The following is a 24,999-nucleotide window of genomic DNA, read 5'->3' as shown; positions in this document are numbered from 1 at the left end:
AATCTTATAACAGTTTTAAAATTGATGACATCTCAAAATTTTAACGAAAAAAAATTGGTCGAAAGTTGTTTCGACAGAACTTCCTTCGCACCTAAAGTAGAATGAAATATATCCATAATTTTCGAGTTGAGTTTCTACTTTACACAATTTTGTAATGACGTCATCAACAACAGCAATGACACGTACACCAACTTGGATTGGTGCAGTGTAATACTAAAAATAACAGTATTGTATTCCCAAAATTTTCTGGAAAAATGGAGTGGGCCGTTCCTAATTTAATCAATAAAATAAATTGACTCATTCATTAATTTTTTTGTCACCCTGTTTAAGCAAATCTAAAAAATATTAATGCAATGATAAATCACAAGTATAGACTGTTCATATTTTGCACATTTTAGATAGGATTTATTTGTCAAAATTTTGAGATGACGTCTTCAAGTTTTTGGGGTTGATAAATAGATACATTTTGATTAAAAGGTTAACCATGCTTACAATAACTTCAAAATGTGTGCAAAATTTCAAAACATTTGGTTTTGCAGTTCCTGATTTAATCAATTAAGTAAATTGACTCAGCCATTAATTTTTTGGGACACCCTGAATTAACAAATTTAAAAGATATTACTGCAAATATAAATCACAAGTATTGACTCATCATATTTTGCACATTTAAATAGGATTTATTTAGTAAAATTTTAAGGTGACGTCATCAATTTTTTGGGAAATACATTTTCATCAAAAAATTACCATGCTTATAAAACATCTCCAGATTTCAAAGCATTCGATTTTGCAATTCCTGATTAAATCAATAAAATAAATCCACGCATTTATTAATTTTTTTGAGTCACCCTGTATAAGCAAATCCAAATAATATGAATGGGATGGATCACAAGTATAGATTCATCATATTTTTTACTTTAGACAGGATTTATTCGGCAAAGTTTTGAGCTGAGTTCATCCATTTTTTCGAGGGGAGAAGCAAATATATTTTGATTAAAAATTTATCATGCTTGTTATAACTTTAAAACATTTGCAAGATTTCAAAGCATTCGCTTTTGTGGATTCAAAATTAAATTGCAAAATGTCACGGAGTCATAAACTACATGTGCAGTAGTATGTTATTTTCTAAAATTTAAAACCCATTTACTACGTATAATTTTGAAGCGACGTCATCACATTATTGGTGGGAATGATTAGACAAAGTTGGGTTAGAGTTTTACCATCTACAGAATATTCATAATACACATATAAAATTTGACAACAATCGGTCCAGTAGTTTCGGAGATTATTTGTCTAATAAAAATCCTAACAGACAGCAGACAGACAGACAGACAGCTAGGCAGACGGAAACGGGAGATCTATTTCTTCGTACTCTAGAGGTCATGAAAGGCAGAGAAAACGTAAAACAAGAGAATCGGTCGACGGACTCGATTACAAAGTTAATTCAGGCAAACTCGCTGCTTCGTCAGTATTATAGCCAGTGGCACGCTCATTTAAATAAATCAAAAACGATAAATCGAAAAATCTAAAAGACAAAACTCAACAACATAAGTGCCATGCTGATGTGGTTTTCCAAGGCTATATCTCTAAAGCTCATACGATTTTTTTCAAATATCGGAATTTCAAGAATTTTTAATATTTTATAATAGTTATTTATGAGGAACAAATAAAATATTCAACAATACATGCATGATAACGGTTTTACTGGCTCCAGAAGACAGTCTGAGGCTCACCAGTCGTATCCGTCTGTCCGCCAGTAAAACCATTTTACCATGTACTATCAACATATATAGATACATTAAACAAAAATAAATATATGCACTAAGGATAGTAAAAATATTCAGTGAAGTAAAGCAATGTCTAAAATCTGTAATTCAAACCAGCCCCTACTCTGATCAATGATCACACATTTTTGTAACTTGAAGAGGAGACCAGCACAAGCAGCATATCCCTTAATTCCAAACCATAAGAGATAAACATGAAAGAAAGAAGTCTTTTCAAAGCTTTAATTAAATAAATTTCTTAAAGTAAAAAGTGTGGCAATAGTTTTAGATTTGTTAAGAGACTGAAAAGCAGTACATGTGTCGTTGATAGAAACTAAAAATAGAGTGGGACCAGTGCTGGCAGATTCTTGAGTTGCAATAAATAAGTTTACAGTGCAAGAAAAGTTACTTACCTCAAGTTAATATTAAAAATATGTAAATAGTAAATTTAGTTAATTTAGCACAAAGTTTTAGAAAAACATATGTTAGCACATCTTAAACATAAGCATGATTATTAAACATGTTGTGTACTCCTAATCCTATCTGTATAACTGTACCGTATTAACTATGCATAACGGATATTGTAACCATCAATATGCTCAAGAGGTAATAACGAATTTGCATAATTTCGTTTATTTTGGAAATTAAAAAATGTATTGACTTTATGGCCGTTAATAAAATACACACCCCAGAAAAAAATTAAAGCAATTAACTATAAGAATATTTCTGTAAGCGACTGCAACTAAAGACAAAACGATCAAAAACAAAATTTACTATCAGAAGTTGGTCTTTTATCTTAGCCATTAAACGTTAATAACAATTCAACACAAACTAGTACGAAATATTTCCATCCCTACCTCTAATAACAGCCTGCATTCGTCGATTAAACTCCTAATGTACTCTTGCGGAAGATTTTCCCATTCTTACACGATGGCATTCTACATACATGGCATTAATATCTCCAATAACCAATCTACGCTCCTTTAAACTCCATTTTACATGATCCCACACATGTTTAATGAAGATCATGTAGGGCCTCCTGGCTGGCGAGGTAGAAGTGGAATTTCAACCTCTTCCAAGTATTGTTGTACAATGTGGGCTATTTGAGGCGGCGCATTATCGTGCATATATGTAAAATTCAGCCCTATGTAGGCTCCATAGGGCATGACATGAGGTCCTGGTCCAGTAGATGGTACTTCTGCATTAGTCTAGAAATGGACGAACGATCAACGCCCAGAAGAGTGGCCACATAAAGTTGGGTCCGACCATCTTCAACTAAAGCTACAGCCCGGATGACGGCTTCTTGAGGTAAGTGTGATGCGATTAGAAATATTCATTATACGTATATGCCAAAATGACGTTTTCAATTCAAACATTTCACAAACATGTGAATTAATATTCGATATAACGGGTACGATGATAAGATAATCCCTTTCTTTTAATAGATCCATCAGTTACAAACGATAAGGAACATTTTTTTGCGTAGATGAAAAAAATTTCAATGGAACTAATTATTGTTGTTAATAACAACATACTAGAAAGTCACATATTTTGCGCTATCATAAGAAGAATGTGTTTACCAAAATATTTTTGGAGAAATAGGGACCGAAAACTCATAATACGAGTATATATATATATATATATATGTATATAGATTACACATATGTACCTATTTACATATATTAATCATATTGCTACATTTTGCTCGGCAAGTAGTATAAGATATAATATACAGTACTGAAATTTAGCAGAGGAGGTTAGTTTTTGGCAGGTCATATTTCATTTAATTTCCGTAAAAAAAGTAAACTCATGCAGTAGCGTCTTTTTTGACGTGTCGAAATAATTTATATAGGAGGCAAATCGTTAACAAGTTCCATTTACCATTTAAAATCTTTAGTTAAATTATTTTTGTTTTGACCTTTTTATTACAGATTACTTTGTAACAAAACCGCAATGTCTCTTCTATAGCATAAATAATACAAAATTTCTCTTTATTATCTCAACATTTAAAGACCGTTTTAAATTCATTGTCGTTATCACTTGTTAAAATGGTAGATACTTGCAAACTCACATCTTATTGTTGATAAATTGTCGTCTAGATAACAGTTAGCTTAATCTACGATCAGTACATCTCAATAATTTTTCAGTTTGTAAAAGAATATTAATAACGACATTTATTTTTTTATTTTAAACCAAAAAGCAATAAATTTAGCTGAAACACATTACTGGTTGCATTTATCTACAAAAAAGTTCTTGTATTTTTGACATCTCAAAAATTAAATAACTTCGAAGAGTTTATAAGGACACTGTCTGGTATCAAGGCCTTATTATCTGTAGGAGATTACACTAATAAATATTGTAAAAGTTAATTAAAAACATAATAACGTCTCGAGTAAGACATCTTTAAGTTAGAACATTTTATTAATAAAATAAGAAATATTACTATTGTAACATTTCACTACTAGTTTCAATGCACATGTATAATTAATATTTAACAATTTCTCTTAAGTTCTTTTTTTACTTACATATTTAATTAGTTAATCATAAAAGTATAAATTTTGTTTTGAATTTAAAAGAAATTTCAACATATATTAACAGTAGAAATGTCCCAGAATTTTTAATGATAAATGACATATGTATGTACTCAAACATACATTTAAATCTAAGAGTTGTGTTCGACGTTAATGAAAACAAGTTAGGCAAAAATTAAAGTGTATTTTTTAAAAATGTTCAAGCACAATTATTAGTTTTACAAGTATTTAATCCACGTAAATGATTACTGAATTATCATTAATTATTATTATTGAACTGAATGATACGTTTACATTAATATTGATATTTAACATATATATTAGGTAAGAATGAGAGTTGCGATTATTTTGCCAAAATCGGTTACGACAAACGAACTCCTCCACCACCTGGACATTCTCCCTGACTTTGTATCTTCAGATCTGAAATTTAAAATTATAGGTAAATCATTTACGACATTAATTAAACACAAATGTCTTTTTTAATGCAAATATTTGTAAGCTAAGTAAGCATCGGTACTTGGAATGAGTTGATACAATATTATTAATGCATAAAAATAAACATGTTAAAATGTAGTATCATTAGTATAAATAGTTATATATTTTAGTGGAAATATTTTATCATTTTTTATCAGTTGATGCAGTTTGTCCGCTTTATACAGTCAAGAATTTAAGTGACAAAAATGTGACTTTGAAATTTAGATAAATCTTAGTGGTAAGTACGAGGGCACTGATTTATTTTATAAGACCAGTACGCATTATATTATGTAGTTTAAATTTATTTAAATATACACAAATTGATAGTGTTTAAGAAACATTTAAATGTGTTATCTGCAGGCGCATATCTGAAAGAGCTCTGCATTTTATCTTAATAAGTGACAATATTTTGAAAAAGAAATTCGTTTTTTAAATTTATATAAAAAAAAAACATTTTGTTAAATAATGCTAGTTTAAAATGATGTATAAATTCCTATAAATATCTGATGGAACTGCCAGCAAATATCCATTATTATTATTATTATTATTAGGCTAAAAATGTAAATAACGCAAGAAAATCAAAATTCCTAGATATTATCGTACAATATTCATTGTTTGCCAACAATATGTATGACATGAATACTATAATTTATACCTGCTGTGGTAATTATATTTTTTAAATAAAGTTTCAACAATCTAACTTTTGTTGCTGCTATTATTTCATTCCTTTGCTACGTTTGAATCAATTGTAAAACAAATCCGATCTGAAACCTTGATAGCCTCAATTGTTATGTCCATTTAGACAGACAACGTAAATTACGATAATTGCAGGAAAGAGTTAACACTCGGCTTTATTATGGTTAGTCATAATTTTCTATGGAACTAAACGCAGAATAAGCTTGATTGTTTAATGTATGAGTGCTCATTCAAATTTAAATTGCTTACTTCTGCTCGGTTAAAGACACCAGTAACTTTAAGCACACAATAAATAAATTTAATCCGGCTCAGCTTTAAAATAAGATAAGGAAGAATAATTACTATTTCCTGATTCGCAGTTGTAGTTAGACAGGACACATTCGCTTCCAAAAGATTTATTGTTTTTCCCGCTACCATCTCCTGCACATACGGGTTTATAGTCATCAGGACATTCTTTAAGACATGGTTTCTTTTTCAGAGCGGCCTTTGTTGATCCTTTCGCTGGTAAACCGTAACTGCTGGTTACCACGACAGCTAAAATCAGGGTCAAGATTTAGAACAAGATAAGTAGAAGTCAACAGACTGGAACTTCCTTCAATGAACCTTCACATTATCTGTCTTTATCGTTTTGAATTGAATGATTTCTTAAGTTATCAATAATTGCTTGATATTAATATTAACAAATCAAATTGCGTATAATCAGAATTATAAAAGTATCGGAATACTCGATTTGAAGATTTTGTAATTCGTTTATTGATAAACTTTGATCAAAACAAATGAATTGTTTTTATAGATTATCATTTTCTCCATTAAGAAATTTCCATTGCATTAAAAATAAAACTGATTCCAAAAGACGAATCAGTACCTATTTAATAACATCACTTAATTTCAACAAAAAAAATACATATCTACTTACCAATTACAACAAAACATACAACTGCAAACTTCATGGCGACTTCGATAAAATTATGCACTAGTTGAACCTGCTTGACTTTTATGTACTGCCCCCACTTCATCACCTTAATTTTGCATGCAACATGGAGATGAATCTGATTGCAAATTTAAATCGGTTTGTTAATTATTGTGTGAACAAAATAACAAGAGGTGACATTGCCGTAAATAATTAATTCAATTGAAATTTAAAATTGTAAAATTTTGTATGTTTATCAAAGCATCCTTTGTTTTTAATCCATTGTGTGGGAAGCTGTTATTGAACGCTCGCTTGACATAGAAAAAAGTTATTTATCCCATTTCTGTAACCTTTAACAAGTTCTTTGAAATAATATAATGAGTTATACTTAAACCGACTACGATATCTACATAACAAAGTTGTTACATAATAATACGGTTTATTCTGGCAATTTAAGACTTCTGTAACTTGTTAAATAATGACAAGACAAATTATTATTAATTCCAAATATACCGGCTGTCTGGAAAATGGTGGATTAACTCTTCAGTACCTTATACACGGGGGTTTCGGAAGTCCCAAAAAAATAATAAAAAAATTCTTTATAATATAGATTACGAAAAAAACGTAATTTTATAAAAGTAAAATTGGCAACACTGTACACACCCAATGCGTGAATACCTCCAGCTTATTTTCTGGTTTGTTAGTAACGATGGTATGTAATTGAAATCCACCTTCGCTTTATATCAGGCAAACATTGTTGTCAAATGGAATTTTATCAAATTATTACAAAAATAACACAGCCATATCTTTGTGCATTCTAACTGAAATGGTAATTAAACATGGTCATGGGCGAGAAAAATATTAACAAAAAGTATTAATACTAGTTATTCTGATAATGAATGAGTTGTTTAGTTGTTAAACGTAGCAAAAGAACCAATTTTAAAATCATTATAACTTCACCAAAATGTGCGAAGGATTTTTTTTACTATTTTTCCCAAACTCACCAGTTGATTGTTAAGAGGGTAGCGGAGAGTTAATCCGCCATTTTCCAAACACCCGATATATTTTATTGCTTTTACTAGATTATTTTAAAAATACATTATTCTAATAGAAAATGAACATATGAGTATTTAGACAGGGTTCGAGTAGGCCTTTGTGGTTGTTAATACACTGAAAGAGATAGAGATATGGGTAGTGGCGCCCTCCTAACCTAGATAAGAATGTATAATAAAGTGATATTTTTTAGTTGCTGCAGAAAAAAAGATTGGTTCTTTGTTAAATATTACTCCTATTACATATATGATATGTAGTTCATAGTCTTGAAAATAAAAGAACCAAATAAAATAATGGTACATAAAAACGTTATTCATGATTACAACAGTTTTGTAATATTTTTAGAGCAATAATTTGACCAGTTTATTATACTGCTGTTGCTGCAAAAATAATATTAGACACATTAATTTGATTAATAATCTAAAATAAAGTAGCAGTTACCAAGCGACTTTTAATGTTCATGATTTTTTTTTGTGCGGTTGGTAACATATTTAAAATTTTATAATGGAATACCTGATTGTCAAAGTAACATTAATGACACCTGCCATCGCCTCAACTAGAGAACGGATTTTAGGAAATTTGCATATCCGTTATTTTTTGCATATAAGTCTTGATATTTAATATGTAAACGAATCATGCTAATTAAAAATGAATACAGCTATAAAAAAATTGCATATTTGCATATATTTGCCTTCTGCTGCATATTTCACGGAATGGGTGCATATTTTGCATTTTTATCAATTTTTGTACTATTTTGAAAAAAAAGATTATTGTCATTCTATCGGCATTTATCTAGAAAGACGAAATTTTATGAATCATATTGCAAATATTATCCTGAGCTTCAAATAACTAGAAAAGGTTTGGGTTTTATGGTAGTTTGGAGACACCACTAGGTGTTAAGCCATCCTTCCAGGTAAATTCGCGGCCTAATTACTTTTGGAAATACCCTTCATTCCCAATATTTTTGTTCGTTAGTTAATAAGTGTACGTTTATTAGTGGTGATCGAAGGGACGTTATACTGTTATTATTTTTCATCGTGAGTTTATATTGAAAGTATTTAAAGGGATACAAGTGTATCAATATGTCGAAAATAACTCAAATTAATTTATGGATTAAACCTTTTCCTGAAGTTATTCTTCAAGAACGAACTGTACTTTGTCGCGCCTGCCCTAAACCGGTAAGTATTTTTACATCTGTGGACGTAGTACGCAGTTTTTCTATTTACAAATACATTTAGTTTAGAATCACCGGAAAAACTTTTTGTTAGAATATTTCGAAAAATATCTAAAAATCAATTATTATTATTATTATTATTATTATTAATACAAAAATAAGGATGGAGGTAAAACCTATGGATCCAAATAGAAATAAGAGACAATTTCAATAACAAAAGAAAAAAAAAATAGCTGCACTCCTAAATAATACAAATAATTGGATATATTTACTAAAACTTATAAATTGAATGCGTCGAATCTGTTCTTGAAGCAGTTAACACTGGGAGAATTAACAATTGTATCAGGAAGGCTGTTCCATTGGTTCACCACACGGTTTACAAGAAAATTTGAGCGAGACCTGGAAGAAGTTCTTTCTTTGATCAAATTGTACTGATGTCTTCTGAGTCTATCATTGATATTCAAACGATACATGTACGCTAAGTTCGATCCTATGATATTATGCAGTACTTTGAAAGTGAAAATTTGGTCGCCACGGGATCTTCTGTTGGCTATTGTATCCAATCCATACATTTCAAGCCGTTCTTCATAGGATGGTCTTATCCTACCAAATGGTAAGCGGGTTGCGCGCCGCTGGACAGCTTCCAATTGGTTGGTGTCCCTAATTAAGTCGCAGCTCCATACTGAACCGCAGTACTCGGCTTATCAAATACAGTTGACGGTTGGCTTTGTTACAAATGTTTGCAATATGAGTAGACCATTCTAACTTGTTTGTAACAGTTACACCTAGGTCACAGTGTGACGTTTCTTCTTTTAGGCGATGATTACCTAACCAGTAGCTGTTCTTGGGATTATCGGGACCGAAATACAACACTGTACATTTGTCGGTATTGAGAGGTAGTAGCCAGGTTTCGCACCATTGATAGATTATATTTAGATCTTCCTGTATGTTGTCATGATTACGAATGATCGTAGATTTTTGAATCGTCAGCGAAAAAGGGAGATTTGGAGGAGATGAGTTTGGGAAGGTCGGCAATGTATATGATAAAAAGAAGCGGTCCTAGGACACTACCCTGGGGAACCCCACTTGTGACAGGTCTTAAAATAGAAAAAGTCTGTCCCACACGTACTTTAAATGATCTTGTTGACAGATAAGCCTCGATCCAGCTTAAAAGTGTTCCGGTTACTCCGTATGATCTGAGTTTGAGAAGCAGCCTTCTTTTGGGAATTCTGTCGAATGCCTTCGAAAAGTCTAAGTAGATGACGTCGACAGGGATACGACTTTCGAAGGCTTTAGTCCAGTCATCGATACACTGCAATAGATTGGTTGTTGCCGATCTTCCGGTAAAGAAACCGTGTTGATCATCGGGTATTATGTTGTTGTCGATGGCGAATGCGAACAACTTGTCAAATATGATTTTTTCCATCAACTTAGAACAACTAGGTAATAGACTAATGTGTCTGTAATTGTCTGGGTGTAGCTTGTCGTGTTTTTTGTATATTGGTGTAGTAATAGCACATCTCCAGTCGTCAGGTAGATTACTAGATTTGAAAGATGAAGTCATTAATGTGGCTAATGGTTTGGATAGTACAAGATTGCCTTGTTTCAAAATATTAAGTGGTATGCCATCTACACCTGGGGCAGTGTTGCTCTTTGATTTGGTAATATATGCTGAAACAATGTCATCAGTAAATTCGACATTACTAAGTTGGTTTACAATGCTTGTTCTGAATACGGGTAATTCATCGATTGGTTCGTCGGTAAATGATAATGCGTTGGTATCTGCCAAAAGTTCAGCTACTTCGAAATCGCAGTTACATAAGTTGCCATTTGGTTTTTTGAGTAAAGGAATGCTAACTTTTGATGACATAGTTGTTCTAAGATACTTATAAAATTTTTTAGGGTCGTTGCTGTTTATTATATTCTTTTCGTAGTTTTGCCTAGATTGTCTGATTTTTTTGCTGACTGTATTCGAGTGTTGTCTATGGCGAAGAAGACTGTCTGGTGTTGGATTTCTCAAATATGCTCTCCACAGGTATTTTTTCAGTTTGATGCTCTTCAGGAGGTCGGAGGTGATCCATGGTTTTAGAGGATTGAATAATGTTGTTTTTGTGCGACTGTTTCTCTCAAGAGATTCACGAACTGTTGTTTTGAACCGAGACCATTGTTCGTTTACGTTGTCTAATTCAAGAAGCATATCCCAGTTAACTTGAGTGAGTTCATCCAACACGTTTTCCCAATCCGTTACTGTGACACTTTTGGCTTGGTTTTTAGATGTGTTTCTAATGACGACTTGAATGTTTGTTAGTAATACCACATGATCGGATTTTCCAATATTGAGTAGATAGTTTATTTCGCTGAATAGTTGGGGATCGGTTGTCAAAATTAGATCTAGAAGCGACGGAGTTTGACCCAGTCTGAACCGTGTAAATTGACTGACTAACTGATGTAAGTTTGCATTTTCTAGCATGTTGAGAAAATCCTCAGACGAAGTGTTCCTATCAGGGAAAGGCCAATGTAAGTTAGGATAGTTAAAGTCTCCAAATGTAATTAGGTTATTGTACTGTTGTAATAAAGCGTTAAGAGAGTTGTAGAGAATTGTATCTGATTCGGAATTTGTACTGGGGGGACGATATACACAAACTAAACAAAAGTCGAATGTGGGAGAACGAAAGTACAGTGCTAAGGATTCACAACCTGGACAGTCAAACGAGATGTTGGTAATTTTGAATTCTTTAAAGGCAGTGTTATTAATATAAATGCAGCATCCTCCTCCAGTTTGGTTTAAACGGTCGCATCGATAGATTGAATAGTTACGAATAGAAATGAGAGAATCAGGAATCTTACTAGAAAGATATGTTTCAGTGATAAGCATATAGGCTGGTTGAAATGATTGAACAACAACAAGAAATTCATCAAATTTAGCAGATAATGAGTTTAGATTTGTGTAAAAAAATGGTAGGTTAAGAAGCAAGGTTTGGGCTGTTACTTTTTTGTGATGGTTGCAGTACCTCTGATATATTTGATTGTAAGATCTTTTTCTCCTTCTGATGTACGTCTCCCCAGTTCGGCACGCAGCTCCTTCAGGTTGTTTAGTTGCTGGGGGGTTTTATCATCAGTAATTTTCAAGTTCTCAAATTCGGTGTTTATTAGGCGCTTTTGGTTTCTCAGGCAGGTTTTGGTGTAACTCGCGTCAGAAAGAATTATTTTAAGAGGCCGTGGCTTGTTTGTCGTGGTCTTTCCCAAGCGAATGGCTCTAACTGGCAAACATGACTCTTCACCAGACAGTACTATGGTTAGTTCTTTCGCCGTATTCTCATCTTGCTTCTGTTGCTCTTTGGGGTTTCCACTCAACTCAGCAACACCGTGGACTATAATATTTTTGGCACGCGTAATACGTTCAACTGCCTCAGCAGTAACTTTTTCAATCACCAGTTGGGAAGTTTCGGTCAAACTAGTTTGGTTTGAAATTTTGTTTTCAAGTATTTCTATTTTCTTAGAGAGCTGTAGTAAAAGCGATCTTATGTCTACTGCATTACAGTCGTTACAATAGATTTTAATACATTTGGATTTATTTCGCGTGATTCGTGCATGATCTTCAGAAGTGATTCCTACACAACTAAAATGCAATGATCGACTGCAGGCATCGCACTGTGAACAGTTATTGCGGGAATCGCATTGTTGAGAACAGTTTGCGCAGGTACTCATCGTTTCGGAGGGGTTCCCACAAAAACTTATCAGATATAGGTAGTTGATAATAGGAAAATTAGAGATAACTCACCGGGAAATGGATTTTCACAGGAATGGTGCTCAAGGTGGAAATATGCGTAAATTGTTACCAAAATAGTAATTAAATAGTGGATTACTACTATTTTTTAATTTGATCTGTTTATATTTATTTTTTAGTATAAGAATATTATTTTTAAAAACGTGATTTATGTGTTAGTGAGATGTAATTAAACACTTTGCAATGTGATTTATGTATTTTTTGTAATAAAATGTAAGCTCGGGAAACCTGTTTTTGAATTTTATAAATAAATTTAGTTTGCTTATTAAGCTTTTTTTTTTAATTTTTGGAGCATATGCAACTGCATATCTCTGCATATATTAAGAAAGTTACTGCATATTTGCATAAATTTGGTGCATATCATATGATAATATTTCTCAAAATTTTGCTGCATATTTTCCGCTCTCTAGCCTCAACTAATCAAAAGTATATTAAGCTTGCTCATGCAAACTGACAACTGTAAACTGACGTAGTAGCATGGACGCCAATAATTAAGATTAGTTAACACAAACATTTGCTTCAATCATTAATAGTATTATTATCTGGTTATATTAGGTATCTGGTATTTGTTTCAGTAATTATTATAAGCCATTATTTTACCACCGATTTTTATGGAGCACCTAGTCGGCGGTATTTCTTGCCGGCGTCAAAGTAGCAACACTCTTAAAGATACTGTGACGATTTTTTTACTTCCCCAGCGTAAGCTAAGGAAGTAATCGAGTCCATCGGACGAATGGCCACTTTTATATTTTCTCGACGTTTCATGACCCCTACTACAAGTAAAAGAAGTCTCCCGTTTCCGTCTGTCTGCCTGTCTATCTGTCTATCTGTCTGTCTGGTGTTTGCATCGATTTTTATTATACATGTAATCTCGAAACTTCTGGACCGATTGTTGTATTGTATGTACATTATTATTAGAAATATCATGTAGATGGTTAAATAACCAAAATGTTGCTAAGCATTCCCATCAGCAATTTAATGACGTCATTCTATATTTATTTAATTTAACTGTTATTGATGTATACTCTTATACGTCTGGTGTACGAATCTGCGTTGAGTTTTACAACCACGTTACTACATTGTACATCTAGTATATCTACTAAATTATATGCATATATATGAATGTAGCAGTAGTAGTCTCAGAGGTCGATCAAGACTTGGTTGTTAAGGGTCCGTCGGAGGGTATCCGAATACGGGCGTAAACGGACGTTTTACCGATTCGTTTTTTAAGCTTATTATTAAACTTGAAGACCAGCTTGAGGTGGCAATTAGTAGAAAATATAATATTCTAATGCGCACCGCGAAGAATTTTTTAAAAAAGGCAATAATTTGTTCCAAATTAATTAAAATAATAAAAGCCAAGAAGTCACTTATCTAGGTCCTCAGTTACATTATACGGATCAGCGTTAGCTCATCTTACACAGAGCTGCATGTTAACAGGCGCACCGCGACGTTTTTTGCGGAAAAATTAAGTCTCTACAGAGGGCAAGACTGGATGACCTACTCTTATACTCATGAGTGGTTTCGATAATTTCCTTTTTAAAAAATGTTCCTTACACTAAAATCACTAAAATACTAGTTATACGTCATTTTGGGAAAGTACATTTCAAACCAAGGCGGTAACTGTTAAATTTCTTTTACCGTGGACTGAGAAAGTGTTGTAAAACATACTTAGATAATTTGAAAAACAACGAAGGTCTCGCGTTCGATTCCAAAGTTGGCCATTCGTTTTTTTCTTTTTCTCTCGCGTTGTGTATGATCTATGTTTATGACGTCATAACAATTTTTTTGTTGATCAAATTAAGAACGAGTCACCCCACTTTTTCGAAAAGCTGGGAATTCGCCCGTCTTTATTTAATAAAAATTATAATAATAATATTTAGAACATCTGTTCGACTGTGGCTGAATCAATAATTTTACTCCCCTATTTTGAGGCGACAAACTCGTTCAAATCAAAACAAATTTCTACGTGACATGCTTCTAATATGCAAGGTGTTTTTGAAAGGTATGCAAAAAAATCTCATAAAAAAATTACGCCCTTCCACACACTTTTTCTGCGTCATTGACAAATATTAAATAGGTGCAAGGTGTACATAATTAATTATTGATTCCTAGCAACAAGAATTCCGGAGAGTATCGTTTTTGTTTTGACAGTAGGAAGCTGGACAGCGTGGTGAAGCACGACTCATACCCTCCTTCAAGAATAGACGGCAATGCGCAGTGGATCACTACTCGAGATTTGAAGAAAGCTTTATTTGATCCACAGTTTGAACTAAATATCTTGGTCTACCTGGACGGTCTCATTTTAGTCAGTTCCATTTTTGAAGAACACTGTTGTCTTTTAGGGAAAATGAGAGAACGGCTTAAGGCAGCGAATCTAACGATCAACGTAGGGAAGAGTAAATTCTTTCAAATTTTCCTCCACTACTTAAAAGTACGTCATGGCACAGAAGGCCTACGTACCGACCCGCCATAGGAAGAACGCTATGGAGATTAAACGCTTCATAGGACTTTGTAACTGGTACCGCCGTTTCATTCCCAGTTTTTCAAAGTCGGTGTCCCTAATGAACAATTTGCGGAAAGGGTGGAAAAAGAAACAAGAAGTGCTGTCGAACGACCAAATGGAGAAAGCTTACACCTCCGTCAAGGGAGCACTAATTGTCGTCCCAGATTGTTCTCAGCCACTGCAGTGCGATTCCTCAAATACAGATGTAGACGTGTGTTGACGCAAGTAGTACTTGCGACATGATAAAAGTCCGTGAACAGATAACATGAACATCCTATATATAGGTAATACATGTCAGCGGATTTTTTTATTTATTTTATTAACCATAAAAAAATATTTAGTCATGGAACTTTATGTTAATTTTTTTGTAGATTCCGATATTGATGAAGAAATGTCTTCAACATCGACGAGAAGTAAACAGATGACATCACGCCAACGCATTCATTTGCCAGTGGAGGCTATAAAAATATTATTATTAATGTTTACCACTGCATTAAAGAGGTTGACAAAGACGAACGTCCCATTAAGAAGACAGAATAACGACTGTATCTTATGCTACTCTGTGGAGGTGCGTGAATGTAAATATACAAGACAGAAAATCAAGAAAAGATTGAGGTACGGCCAGAAAGTTACAAGTCGACCGACATGCACATATCGTAAGATCAACGATCAACTGCCTATTAATGAAATGTATGAGGAAGAAATAGTACCAACTTTAAGAAGTTTGCGACAAAAACTTATTGAAAGGGAAATTGGTGCAGAGTTTGGCGTCGAGACTCTAAGACAATTCCTAGAATCAATTGGCTTCTTATTTAAAACAATTAATAAAAGGCAGGTTATAATGGAATCCCCTGGAATTAAAGCATGGCGATACAACTATTTAACCTTTTCGCTGCGGACCTATTATTTCCTTTGCAACACTCCTGTGCGGGGTTTATTTTTGCTAAAACGTATTAGTACGTACGAAGCACTGGTACAGTTTCTCGCACGTACTTCTACGTATACAGTAGCTGAGAATGTCAAACTCCGCACTTTTATATACGTGCACAGCACTATTCACAATATTTTCTAAGCGAGAATCCATGCAAACAGGGTAAGAATTGTTCAATCATTCACTGTAAATTTTTTTTTTATTTTGATGGTCATAAGCAGGTGGCCTTTTAATCAAAATAGAACTTTATTGAAATTTAGTTCTTACAATAAAAAAAATAAACATAAAAAATACTCTATCAGTCTGCAAAAAATAAAAATAACATTTAATTTAGAAACATTCAAAAATTCAAAAATTCTTTTTGGTGTGATACACTTCAAAACATGGAATTAGGCATAATTCTTTGGCCAGTCTTCGGAAATTTTACCTAGTTCTTCAAATTCTTCATCAGAAACATCAAGTTCATCCTCTGACTCGATTGTGGAATATAATTCTTTTAGGCAAGCTACTTCTTCATTTGACAGTCCGACATAGTCTGACATTTTGCTAACTTACAACTGAATAAAACAATATAACTGCATCGTGTTTGGGCTCAAAATAAAGCTAAAACAATGCTTTTTTACGTCATGCGCATTCTAGTGTCGTACGTACAAGTACGGAAGCAGAGTGAGTTTGTGAATCCAGGAACGTATATATACGCGAAACGCACACAGTTTACGCTTTTTTAAAACGTATATATACGAGTATAGCAGCGAAAGGGTTAAAAGAAATTAAAAAATGTGAAGAAAAAAAACAATTTATTTTCTTGACGAGACCTGGTACGACAGCCACGATGTCGTCAAAAAGAGATGGGTTGATAATTCTAACAAATATACTTTAGATGTACCATCGGCCAAAGGCAAGAGAATTATTATTCATCACTAGAGAGCGGAAAATATGCAGCAAAATTTTGGCAAATATGATCATATGATATGCACCAAATTTATGCAAATATGCAGTAACTTTCTTAATATATGCAGAGATATGCAGTTGCATATGCTCCAAAAATTAAAAAAAAGCGTAATAACCGAACTAAATTTATTTACAAATTACAAAAACAGGTTTCCCGACCTTACGTTTTATTACAAAAAATACATAAATCACATTGCAAGGTGTTTGATTACATCTCACTAACACATAAATCACATTTTTAAAGGTAATATTCTTATACTAAAAAATAAATATAAACAGAACAAATTAAAAAAAAAACAGTAATAGACTATTTAATTACTATTTTGGTAACAATTTATTTTTAAATATTTTTTGAATATTCTAACAAAAAGTTTTCCCGTGATTTTAAAGTATGTATTCGTAAATAGAAAAACGGCATACTACGTCCACAATTGTAAAAATAGAGCAGGCGCGACAAAACACAGCTCCTTCTTGAAGAATAAGTTCAGGAAAAAGTTTAATCCATAAATTAATTTAAGTTATCTTCGACATATTACATTAAATGAAATGCTTTCAATGCAAACTCACGATGAAAAATAAAAGGATAACGTGTCTTCGACCACCATAAAACACACCATTAATATACTTAAGAAACGAACAAAAATATTGGGAATGAACCGTATTTCCAAAAGTAATTAGGGCCTGAATTTACCTGGAAGGATGGCTTAACACCCAGTGGTTTCTCCAAACTACCATATAACCCAAACATTTCCTAGTTATTTGAAGCTCAAGAGAATATTTGCAATGATTCATGAAATTTCGTCTTTCTAGTTAAATGCCAAAAGAATGACAATTTTTTTTAATTAGCACAAAAATTGATAAATATGCAAAATATGCACCCGTTACGTGAAATATGCAGCAGAAGGCAAATATATGCAAATATGCAATTTTTTTATAGCTGTATTTATTTTTAATTAGCATGATTCGTTCACATATTAAATATCAAGACTTATATGCAAAAAATAAAGGATATGCAAATTTCATAAAATCCGCTCTCTATTCATCACGCTTGATCTAAGTTAGGGTGGGCGCCTAATAGTTTGCTTTTATCAGCGAAAGCAATAAACGACGCGAAATTAGATTATCTCGAGGAAATGTCAGGGGATCTTTTTATAATTGGTTTAAAATTTTTTTAATAAATACAGAGCCAAATAGCGATTGTGTGAGCGATGATGAATAACACTAGTTTACAGTAGGTACCTCTGTTGCCGGAAAAATTTTAGCTGTTGTTGAGTACATATATTATCCTAATTTCAAATACATAAGTAAATTTTTTTTATCAGCTTTAGTTTTTCAGTTTCAGCTATGTACATTTAAAACAAAAAAAAAAAACAAGTATTTATTAAGAAAAAAATATTAAAAAATTAAATTAATCATTGAGTTCTAAGAAACTTCGCTTTAAAGCTCCTTTGTGATTTGTTGATTTAGGAAAATGGCGGCAATAATTTTTTAATGTCTGAACAAAAGACAATATTGTTTTCTTCTGAAAAATACCGACGCAAATCTTTTTCTCTTTCACGATAAAAAGTTATTGTAGTGCCTGGCGAAAGTAAATTTTTTTCTTTCAGCCTTGATGCCAACAATTCTGAAGCTTGTTTAGAAAGATTCAAATCTCTTACAAGATCATCTAACTCGTTTTGGGAAAAGCGTTGCGGCTCATTTGTTATACTTTCAAAATTAGCATCACTTTGTGATGAGCCTGGTGTTGTAGTGTCAGATGGTGTTTCTTTTAAAGGTTCAGACATATTTTCAGACAGTAAAAAGTCAGGTGAATGTTGCAGTGGAAGCTGAACACAAGTAGTACTTGGGTATTGCCATTTGATTCTATTTTTCGTGTTTATGCTGTTTATGTTCACGCTACAAAAGTAACAGTCATCGAGATGATTTTGTGGTTCTCGCCAAATAGTTGGTGTTATAAATTTAAAGGCACTTCTTTTACCACTTTTCCATAATCTTAAACATTCAACACACGATCTACAAACACAATTAGGTGCCCAAGACTTGTCATTTTTATCCAAGGACATTTTAAAATACAGAATATAGGTGTTTTTAACCAACTCTGATATAACTTTCCGACAATTCTTAAACACATACTCTCCGCAAATGTAGCAAAAATTATTTGGATTATTTAAACAGCGTCTCCTTGAAGTACTCATGTCACAAAAACTTCAGATATTAATCTTAACACAGTAAAATATGCACGTTATGGAGTAATAAATAAGAAAAAATGATAAAAATGAAAAACACAAAAACTCGATCTGTACTAAAAATTTTGAGTTTAGATTTGTTAAAAACAAGTGATGAGTGAATATTGCCAACCAAAAAATTGGCGCCAACAGACAAAAATTAAAATTTTGTAAACTAGTGTAAACGGTGTTTTCTATTGTTTGTTGTTTGTATCCCTCAAGCTGCCACCTGCCTGACCGCGTAGCGCACATCGGAGCGAACTCTTCAGCTGTACAATAAACTGACGACAGGGCTGTAAAATGAATTAACTTTCGGAATTGGGAGTCCATAAAATTCTTATAATTCTAGACAAACTTTATGAGACTTTTATCTTTATTTTCTCCTAAATATAATTTTATGAAGGTCTCAAGCGGCCTGCGGCCGGTCAGCTTACCTGTGTAGTGATTGACAGCTGTCTAACTCTCTTCATTATTTTTTTTAATAATAATGAAAAAAGTTTCAGAGAAACAGTTTCTCTTCTGCCTGAAGACGGTACTGTGTACCGAACACGTGTAGCAGTGACTACAAATATATTATTTAAACTCTGAAAGTTTTTTCATTATTATTAAAATTAATATGGAGTTTAAACACGTATCAGCCTCATCAATACAAACATCTCTTCATTATGCTTGCATTGTAGGTTGCCTAATTTAGAAACAGGCTCGCTCCGACGGAGCTAGATGACAGACAAGTTTGAATTAGGCGCCATTTGTTGTCTTAAACGCAACCAGCAATTCTTCCTAAAATATACCTGCATCGCCGGGATAGACGATTACGGGACATGGTTCATAAAAACATCGTAAGCCGATATTGAAGAAGAATGGATAAATTATGACAGGCTGCCAACAACAGACCTTCAGCAGAAATAATCATGTCCCGTATTCTTTTGAAATATTAATTCGCCGCTCCGCCACACAGTCATTAAAAGATGCCAAAATAAGGCAAAACGCCAACCCATTTTGCGCCTTTATTTTAACAGTTGAAGAGCAGGGCGATACATGTGCGTGCTCATGACATAAAAATCTTCAAGGAAGAGTCTTGTATTTTTTAAAAAACGTAGCAGTTTTCAAAATAAAAAATAAAGTGCGTAAAACCCCAGCGGATTTTTAGCGAAAACTATTACTCGGTGTGCTTTTAAAAAATATCGAGGTGATAGAGAATTTTTTTCTACTTTAGGCGCCATTCTTCGTTTTCTGTTAAAATTTTACTTCTTTTAGTTATTGTAAAAAAACTGCAAAGCATTTTGGGCAAATTTTGGTAAGTTAGGCAACCCAAAATATTAGCTGAGGCGGTAAGCTGTAATTTATGACCCACACAATAGAGCACCTTTTAAATACCTTAAGCTTATTTGACCACCCTTTGAAGTACCTGACAATAGCATTAAGAAGGATATAGGCGAGTAAAATTTTTACAGAAATATGATGACATTTCTACGTTGTTGTTTTGATTTGATTCCCCCTTTTAATTAAATGAATGATAAATGGAATTTTATTATTGGAATACATTCAAGCTATATTACGGATGTAGGATATGTCTATGACAATATTCCATAATTAAGCAATATGACAATATGTGGAGTAAAGCAAATAACATTGCAGCTATAAATTACTACAATTCCTAAGAGAGGAGTACTTATACTGCACAAATGGAAACGGGTACATACAAACTGGCTGACGCGGTCGGTTTTTTAATCCGGCCCCGAATATTGAATATAGGTACGTTGGCTCCGACAGTACGAAAGGGAGAGATAGATTTTATGATACCAAAGAATTTTCAAGCAGAAATTTATAGATAGCAAAAAGGTGTAATCGCATTGCGTTTTGTGAGTTTGGTAAACAAAGTACTGACATTCCTGCCTCTATACACTGCATTTAAATATTAAACAATCACAGGAAAATATCATCATCAATAAAATCATATTAATAAAATAAAAATAATAACAAAAAAGCAAAGACCCCTTCAAAGCATAAAATTCAACATTTTACACTTATTGCCAAAAGAAACTTAACATTAGTCTATAAATCTTTTTTCAGTATATATATTTCGGAGTTGCTGATTTCGACTCCACTACGAGTCAACAATTTCTGGTAGCATGGCATTTAAATAAAAAATTTCAAATGCATTTACCATATGTTTATTCCAGAAGTCATCATCTTTTTCAATCAAAAAATATTCTAAATCTACGTTAGTGTAGATGATAAAATAACACCATTTTCTTTTAGTTATATGCAGTGGACCCTGTTATACCTGATACATATTACATATTTATGCTAAAAAAAGGTAGGAGGTGCTATTTAAAAAATTATCGATCATGTCATACACCTGTCAAATATCGCTCAAAACTTTTGAAACTAATATTACAAAATGGTAATTTTTATATACCAGTAGACGTGTTTTTGCGTTTTTACTTCTGGAACGTAAGCTAAGAAATATTGTTTGTTTTCTTTCATAGTAGATAAATATTTTAGTTCCTTACTCTGCTCGACCTGCAAGCTGGGATACACTTCCCCCGCTGACAATAGCAGTAATAAAACTAGTTATTGTAAACGAAGTCAACGATTTTAACCCTTAGAGATGAGTGGCAGCTGTCATAACGAGGTAGCATGGGTGTTTTACAAGTTGCATATCTTTTAAAATAGAAATTTTCTTGAGGTGTGGTAGAGCCTTAAGGCTCCTCCTTACAGTCATTCAAATCTGCCGAAATACGGCAAAACACCACTCCTTACAACAGCACTTGAAGACTTGTGCGACGTATCTATTTGTTCGCAGTGCAAACATCTTCACGGAAATAGTTTTTATACTCCATTAGACCCTGTCGTTTTTTTAATAATAAATAAAAACGGAAAAACGTTGTTTACTTTTTGGGCCAAAACTATAACGTATTTTGGCTTGTAAAAATCTGACAGTGTAGATACATACAGGTAGTAGTTCACCCGACTATCGAATTTGTTTTTTCGTTAAACTATCCAATTTTTAGTTATTGTTGATTAAAGCAAGACTTAAAGAAGTCATTTTTTTGTAAATGTAGACAACCAAACATCTTCTTTCGTCAAGAACGAGTAAAGACAGTATATGATTTACGATAGGGTTGGCCACTATTGATAGTTTAGACGGATTTAAAACCTTTGTTGAAAAAGTGTTCAAATAAATTGACCGTAGTGTGTTCTATACCTGGAAGTTGTGGATCATAAAATTATGTAAGAGTATTATATAATCCAATTTCAGAATAACAAATAAACAACTGAGTTTGAAGTTTTTACAAAACTGCCTTGCTAACTTGTTTCAACAGCTATAATTACTACTAGGGATGTAAAGTATATAACCTCATTTGACATACACCTGTTAAAACTTTTATGACTTAAGCGGCTTAAGCCAAACCACCCTTATAAGTCAAACTGGCTGTTGTGTTACTTAACTCAGTTCACAGCTACATTATGCCAACAATGGGCAGTAATAATCTTGCGGTTCGGGTCCACAAAGTTTACAATAGCCAGTTTGACTTATAAGGGTGGTTTGGCTGAAGCCCCTTAAGTCATAAAAGTTTTAACAGGTGCATTGATTAAATACATATGTATTTAATCAATGACAGGTGTATGTCAAATGAGGTTTGTGTACCGACTGTAGGTTTGGCCGACTAACCGACTAGCCGATTGTTCGGCCAGTAAAAACCGACTAGTCGGCCGATTGTTCGGCTTTGCCAAAACCGATTTATAAATGCGACAAACAGTGTGTTCTTTTTCTATTTCTCTGACTACCTCAAAGATTTGTTTTATTTTAATAAGAGGAATAACTAAAGTTCCTTCGTTTTCCAAAAAATGTGATGTTTGGATAAAATTTTAACATTTAATTTTTTGTAGGAACTAAATACAAAAATAAAGAATAACACAATTTATTGTATTATATACAATTTTAATTTTAACATATTTGTAACTTCACATTTTCCATTATCGGAATATGTACTTTGTATACGTGTTTTTTTCCAATGATTTTTCGTTCTTCATTGAGCCTTTTCAGTTTTCAAAAGAACTTGTGTAAAACCAATACTATATTCTCCATATATTTTTTTTAATAACTCAAGTACAAAGGTACCTTTGTTATTGTAACTTATGGAGGCAGCGAAACACTGATAGGAACCTCGCAATGAAAAATTTATTCTTTTTCCCCAAACAAATTTATTTAAAACCGAATTATATGTATGACTCTACTGCATTATTATCAACATCAAATAATAAACTTGATGATAAATTAGCCACTCGGTGCAGTGCCTGAATAAATGATTGAAACAAAGAACTTTTTCAATGTTTTAAATGAAGAAATTAAAAATTAATATCATTCCGCTGACCACTTTTGGTACATAATAATCAGTTGCACAGTTTTCGTAATTGCTAAATATGTGCTGGGGTGGATTTAATATGTCTTTTTTAAGATTTTCTATTTTTTCATAAAATGAACAATTCTAATTTTTGCAAAATTTTATGGCACTTACAACCACCTTACAACTGCGGTCCTAAATTTGTTAACGTTACTTTTCAATAAATTCTGTACATAAGTATCTGTTTTTGGAGTCTTTGCCAATGTTCTTACTTTTGTACAATAATTTCGGAAAACATGATTGCAACATTCAATTTTTTCGATAAAATAATTGGATTCGTACGGCCTTACACCACGAATTTTTCCAAAACGCTGCTGTCTCCATCACCAATACTTCTTTTGAATCTTAAATTGTGCACTTTTTCTGAATTTTTAAAACCATCTAAAATTATAGTGACTTCCACTGACATGGATGTTTGTTCCCAATTTTTTAAACACCTATGTAACGGAACCTTTTTTTGGCTTTCCTAAGTTTTATGAAAGCTACACATTTTATTTTTGACTTTAACAAAAAGAACTTTTTTTGTTCTAGCCCCAGTTATGCATCCAACACCTGAAGTGCATTGTAATTTGACTTACTTATAGGAACGCTTACTACATGCACCCTGAACAATCACCGTAATAATGTAAGGTACCCCATCACGATCTATTTCTCTCCTCAACGGCAAGCCTATATTCTTCTTTGCCCGCTTTTACCATTTCTTCTTCACAAAATTCATGAGTAATTTTTAAAATATTTGCTCTCTGCTTTATTGTATGTACTCTTAACAGACATTTGAGGTATGTCCAATGCTGAACAAAGTTCTGTAGGTTGAAAGTAATCGGCTCTCATTGCTACTCCACAAACAGCCGCATCATTAACATTGAAAAACATTTGTAAGAAAATATACTTTTAAAACAATAACGAGTTTCATTAATTATTTCAAGATTAACGAAAGTACAACCAGACATAGGTATTTCAAAATTGATAATAAATATCCTATGTCACCAATTCTACGTCCAGAAGGAATAAAACTGTTACCAGTCTGCTTAGGTACATCTGTTTTCATTCTCCACAATCGCTGTGAAACACTCACTGACTAAACATTTTTAATCCTTTTCTTAAATTCTTCCAACCATTTTTCATTGTTTGTTTCCTACTTTTGCGTTTTACGCTCATGCTAGGATGTGTATTGTTTGATGAAGAGTTCATTTAAAAAAATAATATTTAAAGTACCTAATTAATCAAAGAAATTATAAATTATACCTAAAATCTGTCTACAATATACCTAAAACTTACCACCTCCTAAAATCCTACTTTACACTAACTTATCCACTAAAAGTACATAGAACAGAACAGCAGAGCAGTCGGTCAGTTATTGGTCAGATGAGGATAACAAGTGTAACAAGTTCATGTTTTTCTTTAGAAATTTTTTTTATTTGATATTTGTGCCTACCTAATTAGCTGTAGGGGTACTAGAATTAGTGAATGTTGATTTGGGTTGATTTGAACAGGGATTATTATAGAGACATAATACAGCAAAATACACAAATACATGCTTTAATCAATAATAACTAAAAAATGGATAGTTTAACGAAAAAATAAATTCA

General features: G+C 32.7%; 1 protein-coding gene across 1 annotated transcript; it reads right to left on the bottom strand.

Moving 5' to 3' along the window:
* Positions 1–4,460: 4,460 nt before the first annotated feature.
* LOC135127401 (turripeptide Pal9.2-like) lies at positions 4,461–6,492 on the bottom strand. Its single transcript, XM_064053843.1, has 3 exons — positions 6,378–6,492; positions 5,804–5,995; positions 4,461–4,711 (listed from the first exon to the last, which is right to left on the bottom strand). The coding sequence occupies exons 1-3, from the start codon at positions 6,475–6,477 to the stop codon at positions 4,653–4,655; spliced, it is 351 nt and encodes a 116-aa protein (XP_063909913.1). The 5' UTR covers positions 6,478–6,492; the 3' UTR covers positions 4,461–4,652.
* Between the last annotated feature and the right edge of the window lie 18,507 nt (positions 6,493–24,999).

This window comes from Zophobas morio, unplaced genomic scaffold, assembly GCF_036711695.1.
Source record: "Zophobas morio isolate AGI-343-1 ecotype UQ-CSIRO unplaced genomic scaffold, CSIRO_AGI_Zmor_V1 ptg000011l, whole genome shotgun sequence".
Classification (NCBI taxonomy): Eukaryota; Metazoa; Arthropoda; class Insecta; order Coleoptera; family Tenebrionidae; genus Zophobas; species Zophobas morio.
Note: the sequence above shows the minus strand (reverse complement) of the source record. Positions and strands in the feature narration are given on the sequence as shown.

Bases quoted from the DNA above. Each gene is read 5' to 3' on its own strand.
- LOC135127401 (XM_064053843.1), bottom strand. From the start codon at position 6,477: ATGAAGTGGGGGCAGTACATAAAAGTCAAGCAGGTTCAACTAGTGCAT. The intron at 5,996-6,377 runs GTAAGTAGATAT...CCCTGATTTTAG, and splicing joins TGTATGTTTTGTTGTAATTG to CTGTCGTGGTAACCAGCAGT. The intron at 4,712-5,803 runs GTAATTATTCTT...TTTAAATTTCAG, and splicing joins CAACTGCGAATCAGGAAATA to ATCTGAAGATACAAAGTCAG.